We start from the raw sequence: 6760 nt of genomic DNA, 5'->3' as shown, positions 1-6760 counted from the left end.
AGAGAGAGAGAGAGAGAGAGAGAGAGAGAGAGAGAGAGAGAGAGAGAGAGAAAGAGAGAGTTATCCTCAGACTTTCCTATTATATAATATAATGTTTGGAACAAAACTTCTTTTCATGTTTCTTTTGTATTTCTACTTTATTATTTGGTGATGAAAAGATATGAACTACTTATAAGAAACGCAACCTTTACAGATTGTATAAATTTGCTGCCGAATTTACGTACATCTGTCTATCTGAGTCGATTCTGATGATCGGTGATTTCCGTCATCTTTTCCCCCAAATTTCCCACGCTAACTGAACTCTCGTCGCGTTCTCGATTTCACACCCTTCGAATCTGTGACGTCACATGTTTCCTGTGATACTTTCTTTCTCGCCTTCTTCCCTCAACGAAGGATCACCTCGGTAAGGCTGGGAGCGGCCGCTCGTTCCGCGGATAAGATAAGACCGGTCTTCTCTAGTCGACGCGATCACGGCGCGATGATTCTCCCTCAAGTGCCATAAACTTGGCCGTAAAATGAAACGCGTTCCTCACTTTGTCGCCAGGTTTTATGGAAGGTTCGGGCAGCCGGCTGTCCGCAAACCAAACGACTGCTTCCCAATAAGGAGTTCGTCTACGTCGGTTTTAACAGCTCCGAAGCATCGTCGAAACGATCGCTCTTTCGTCGACCGTAGCTTCTTAACGATCGCGTTTTTCGCGATTCGAGGGGCGCTCGCGCAAGGTCTGCTTTAACGGGAACAGGTGGTCGTAAAATGGTAGCCGGCACTGTCTCCCCGATGCTCGCTTATGTCAACGTTCGGCTCGATCTGATAATCTGATTGGGCATCCCGCGGCACACGAGTGTCGCGTCGCGCAAGAATGAAACCCGCCGGTCACTTTGAAGTTAATTTATATAATGGAACGTCCGCGGGCAACGAGTCCTTCCGTGAGTCGCGGCACGACCGTGACTGCGAACACGCGTCATCTGCGTAATTCGATCGGACTTCCTCCCATTGGGCACTCTTGATATAAAACATTGGACGAACGAATGTTCTGACTAGAAATTTATTCCATGGTTTTAGTCACAGGATTGATTCCAATCAATCATCTGCTTTATATCGGGTCCTTTATTAATAAAATCCCAATTATTAATGATCCTTATTATTAAAAAGATCCTGATTACTACGCTGTATTACTTGACTCATCAGAGTCCTCATCCTATGACAAATAACCGATTGGAATCAACCTGATCAAGACCATGGAATAAATTTTTAGTCAAGTATGTAAAATGGTATTTTAATAAGTCATGCGCATTACGTAACGTAATAGTCAGGATCTTATATCGATATTAAGGAATTTTTAACAATTAGGAGCCTTATTAGAATCCGACACAAACTAGATGACTGATTAGAATCAAGCTAACTAGAACAATGAGATAAATTTCTCGTTGGATTTGTGTACAACTTGCGGTACTAAAATCACACTTTGTAGCGTTAATATTTCATCGTCGTACAATTGTTTCTTCGGCAAGAGCTGATCGATCAATATAATTGATCTAATCGAAACGTAAGACAGAGAGTTCGTTCGTCGTGCTTCATCGGGATTCGCTCAGGCTTATTGGAACAGGTGTCGCAAAATGGTAGCACGGACCGCTGGTGCACGTCAATGCGCGCTCGCGAAATTCTTCTATCTCTCTCTTTCTCCCTCCCCTCTTTCTCTCTTTCGCTCCATCTCTTTCTCTCTTTCTCACACAGCCAGGACGAAACGCACCTGTGCCAACGATCGCCGGCCCGTTCAACTTTAATCTGATAATCTGATTGGCTGCCGTGTGTCAAATATTGCGGGCCTGAGTGTCAGGCTGCGTTCTTCTGCGCGAACTGGTTCTCGGCCGGACGCGTGGCCGATTGGAAGTCGGGTTCTGAAACCGACTGGCCGATTGCGCCGATGCCGGAAGGACAACTTTGAATGCGCAGCGCACGAGACGGTACTCGTTGTTCCGTGTCATGTGAAGGGCACCTCGCGTTTTATTACGTCTTATTTCCGCGCGTCTTAGGATGCTCCGCGCGTTTTCTGTCGCGTATAGAGAGGCAAATGATTCTCAACCGACATCAATCAACGACGACGTAAGAATGCAGCGTGAAGAATCTGAAGTTGAATTTGTGGAAACGAGACAAGTATGAATTTCGGGATCATACCGCGCAGTGTGGATGTTTCGAGACTCGTCTGGCATGTCTGTTGCATCATAATTACGATTTATCTACGCATATCGCTGCTGCGGAACGAGCGCGAGAAATCCGAGGAACGCGTTTCCTGGTACGGTAGATCGCGACCGAACGTTCCTATGAGGGAGACGTACCACAACGACAACAACGACGACGACGACGACTGCGGGAATCTGCCATGAATCGGGGCCGTGCGTCGCACGGGGTCAGGATACTTTTTAACCCCAGATAGCGTAGCTTACGTTCACGGGTCCTCCCTTTCCCTCGTTTCAACTCGTAGCCGGTGTGCGCCGAGCAAAAGAACGAGCGAGACGGAGCAACAAGTCGAGACGAGGATGAGAAGGATCAGCAAGAAGCGCAGAGGTAGAGGAGGATGAAGAAGAATAGGAGAAGAGACAGAGAAAGAAAAGAAGGCAGATAGGGAAGAGCAGAGGGAGAAAGAGAAAGCAAGAGAGAGAGAGAGAAAGAGACAGAGAAAGGGAAAGATCCACGTCGTCGCTCGGCGAAGAGAAGGAGGTACACACTCGAGCCTCGCGCATTGATATGCAACAGGCTGCATATGCGGGCCATGCCGGGCGAACAATACGACCACCGGTAAGGCACCACCGTGTAAACTATCCGGTATCCTCCTCGGGCCTATATAACGTACCGCGCCGTGCCGCTCGATACCGCGCGGGACAGTTTACACGGTGCATCGGGTATACGGCGCGGTGAGCGCGGGTCGTGACGCGCCGTATCTTGCATCGGATGTACCACCAGTGTGGAAACACGGATACGTGCCTCTCCTCCCTCCCCCTCGCCCTTTCATTTGCCCCGCGCCCTCTGCTCTACCCCGTGTCCCGGTATATCGGCATGGAGCAATCCACCCACCCGTCCGCGACCTTACCAGAGCTCAATCTCCCTCGCCTCCGCCTCCTCGTGCTGCGACCTCAGCCCCCTCGCCCTCCTTCTCCTCCCGTTGCGCGAATCCTATTTCTCCCCCCTTCCTCGCTTTCGATGACCACCTGTTTGGTCAGGCTGATGCGGCTTTGCCCGCTAACCTACCTTCCGTTGAGTGCATGGCAGAGAGAGAGAGAGAGAGAGAGAGAGAGAGAGAGAGAGAGAGAAAGAGAGAAAGAGAGAGAGAGACAGCTCTTTTGGTTGATATCTTGTGATTTTCTGTACGACATATTATATCGTCCCTACATTATTCGACGCCGCGTAGAACGTTATGTGTATCTCTAAATAGCGTGTGAATACGTGGGACTTTGCGTGTACTCGCGAAACGAGCGCGGGACGATGTCCCGTCGCGTAACGATCAGAATGCGCCTCGCCGGTCTCGTATAAAGAGGAAAAGGCGCAGTGGATATCTTCATTCGTAATGCGCTTCAGCTTTTAGGGCCCGCGCATCGTGCCTGAGCGTACGTTCACGTGTATACGTGGGCGTTTGTTGCGAAGTCCTCGGCGTTTTACTCGTGACGCGACTATGCTAACGCGGTAGCGCCGCGCGTGGAATACGTTTTCGAATACATTCGCTAGTCTGCCGCTCTGAGAATATCGTATCCTCGTGCTAAAACTCATCCGATTAACTCGGATGCGCGAGTTCCCTCGCGTCGGCATCATCGATGACTGGTCGTCGTGTTATCGTGCGGAAAAAAATTATAGGTTTAAGCTTGACCTCTGAGTATCGATCACGCATCTTCTTTTCTCGTGTAAATTCGTGAAAAGCGAAAACTATATTCGTCAGTGAAACTTTTCACTTTTAACGATTTTAAGTTAGAGATATAAAGATGTATGGGGCTTCATATATCGAGCATTAAATATTTTATTATTTTTGTAATTTCCAAACTAAAAATAAGTTATACGCGTGATGCTTTCACGTAACAAAACGGAATTTGAGACTAGAAAAGCATATATTTAGCATTCACTATACGTCTAGAATAAAACTCTAGAGGTCGTATTTTGAATGCATCGAACGCTAAATACGCCTTTCTGATTGCCAAGCTGAGACAACGTTACACGTGACGCTTGTATAAGTAAAATGAAACTTGAAATCAAAAGAGCATACTTAAGGTTCGTTATGCGTCCAGAATGGAGCCCATGATCGATACCCTGCGGAGCAATAAAGAAGTGCGCAATGTATATCGCTGATTCAACACGCGAAAGTGACTTGCCAAAAAGAAAAAATAGCGTCAGTCCGACCATTGGTGAATTTCTAAATATAAAATTACCGCGGCCGGTTAGAAAAGTGTCGGTTATTCATCGAGTCATAGTGATTCCTTGGCACGCGTCCGACGAGGGATGACGCGTTGCGAGACGCAACGACCAATGAAAAGGCGCGCATAAAAGCGAATTGACGTACCTGTCGAGGAGGATGACGCCGTCGTGGTATCCTTCACGCCGCCGACGACGGTGTTCTGCGGGATATTCTCCTTAACGGTGATGGTATAGCGCGGATTCTCGCAGGTGGCGATCCTCTGGCTGGCGGAGGCAATGGTGACCTTGACCTCGGCATCGACGATGCTCTTCAGGCCGGCCGAATCTGTCGCTGTCACGTTGAGCTGGTGCAACATCGGAAGAGATAGCAGATTCGGCCTCGCCACGTGCAACTCGCCGGTACTGCGATCGATGCGAAAGGCTGCGGCTTCGTTGCCGCTGCTGATGTGATAAGTGACCTGACCGAAGTCACCGGCATCGAGGTCGGTTGCTACCAGCTTGAGTATCGGCCCGGACATCGCGTCGCTCCTTAGAGTCACGTTGTACTTTCGCGGCTCGAAAATCGGCCGGTTGTCGTTCACATCCGTCACCTGGATGCGTACGATCGCTATTGTGCTTAATCCACCTGCAAATAAAACAGGTATTCCATTATAGAATCGCACGATAAGTGTAATCCAGACTAGAACTACCGACGACCAATTTCCATCAGAACAGTCAAGACGATAAGTTTTAGAAAAAAATACACTCTGAAAGAGAAAATATCTAACAAATAAAAAATACTTATTCTAATATTTGTGCTAATGACACATTTATTATAGCAATTTATAGTATGCATATTTGTACACGAAGAAGAAATAAAAAAAATAAGGGAATATACATTTTCTTAAAACCGTAATTCTTCATGAAGGCACAACCATTATTTATTTAAATAAAAGGACTTATATGTAAATAAATATTTTTTACCTTTTTAGATATTTTTTTTCTCAATGTACGTGATATAAGGAAAAAATGTTTACTTGCTCTCTTACTCAGAGCTAAAAGTATAAAACGCTCTGTTATAAGTTTGAGTAATTTTTATAAGAAATTGCAAACCTCCATTTTTACTGCTTTCGTAGTTTCATATCGGAGAAAGTAGTAATTATGAGAAGCGCAAAATCAAATTGGTAGTTTCAAATGGGGTGTAACAAGTACGCAGTTGAATGATTTTCTTCACGTTTGTCAACGACTCGATATTTTATTCGGTGGACAGTCGTCAGAAGCTCGAGAGACTCGGGCAGTGCTGAGAATTCGGGCTCGCTCATGAGCCCGATTACACACCGGCGATTCGCTGGACGCGCGCGTCTCACACGGAGGCGAGAAGTGCGCGGCGGAGCGATTATGTTTATTTCACTCCCGGTCGAAATCCTCTTATCGAGCCAAATAATGTCGGGGTATTAGCCGACGTAGAGAACGAATCTACGGGGACGCGCCCGAAGCCGGTCGACATAAATCACGGGTGTCCCGTACCGTGGCCTTTTCTCGGACCCAATCAGCCGCTGGTCCCTCTCGCTCTCTCTTTCCTCGGTTTTTCGTCCTGTCTCGTTTCCTCCCCTCTCGTGCCCTTTTTCTTTCCGTTTTCTTTTTTCTTTCACGCTCGCTCGGTATCCCGTCTCCCTCTCTCTCTCTCTTTTTCTCGTCCTCTCCTTGGAGGAGTTTTATTCGAGCTCACGCGAGCACGTGTGCGTCGACGTGGACTCTTCTTACCCGCGTGCGCGGGGTAATGTGCTGCTCGTAGTAATATTTCAAACGCGAGAAGCTTTCCAGGTCCCCAAACGGCCGCATTCTCGCAGTGTCTTAACGGCCGTGCTCTTTTGGGCAACAAGACCTCTCGCGAGTAATCGCGCCGCTGACAGGATCGATCGGCCGACTGGCCAAGTGCGTGCGCGCAGGACCGGTAAGTACGATCGATGATGATTACTGCGTTCCGCAGAAAAGACCACGCGACCGAGCGATTATCGCTCCTCTCTTTCTCTCTCTCTCTCTCTTTCTCGCAGCTTCGATCTGTCTTCGTATTCTGCACGCGGCGTTAAATGTGTTTGTTCTACGAGCAGTAGTTTAATCGCGCAGAGGTAAAACCAAGAGAGCCTCACTTTGTCAAAGGCACATAGCGAATCGCACCAAACTATGTTGTACGTCCCGCGTTCGAAATTAATCAGAGATTACCGAGACCACTATCTTCTCGAGTGCGTGCGCAATTCTAAGAGAGAGAAAGAGAGAGAGAGAGAGAGGGAGAATAATGCCGGCGAGCACAGCGAAAGATCAGAAGTGACAGGACAGACCGCGAGCTTCTGCTTACCGGCACAGATTTAGACGAGGCGCGACGCA

The 6760-nt window shown here is 47.9% G+C and overlaps 1 protein-coding gene across 6 annotated transcripts in view; it reads right to left on the bottom strand.

Annotated features, from left to right (window-relative positions):
* Nucleotides 1-6760, bottom strand: part of LOC116841812 (protein dachsous) — a 428326-nt gene that overhangs the window by 60370 nt on the left and 361196 nt on the right. For all 6 annotated transcript variants that reach the window (XM_032810198.1, XM_032810199.1, XM_032810197.1 and 3 more), the window contains one exon: nt 4542-5021. In XM_032810198.1, coding sequence (XP_032666089.1) covers nt 4542-5021 — 480 coding nt within the window. The remainder of the gene's footprint in view (nt 1-4541; nt 5022-6760) is intronic.

The sequence above is a fragment of the Odontomachus brunneus genome, unplaced genomic scaffold (assembly GCF_010583005.1).
Source record: "Odontomachus brunneus isolate Ranch 3 - 2012 unplaced genomic scaffold, Obru_v1 Obru_scaffold_018, whole genome shotgun sequence".
NCBI classification, from domain to species: Eukaryota; Metazoa; Arthropoda; class Insecta; order Hymenoptera; family Formicidae; genus Odontomachus; species Odontomachus brunneus.
The sequence above is the reverse complement of the archived record's forward strand: the minus strand, read 5'-3'. Positions and strand labels throughout refer to the sequence as shown.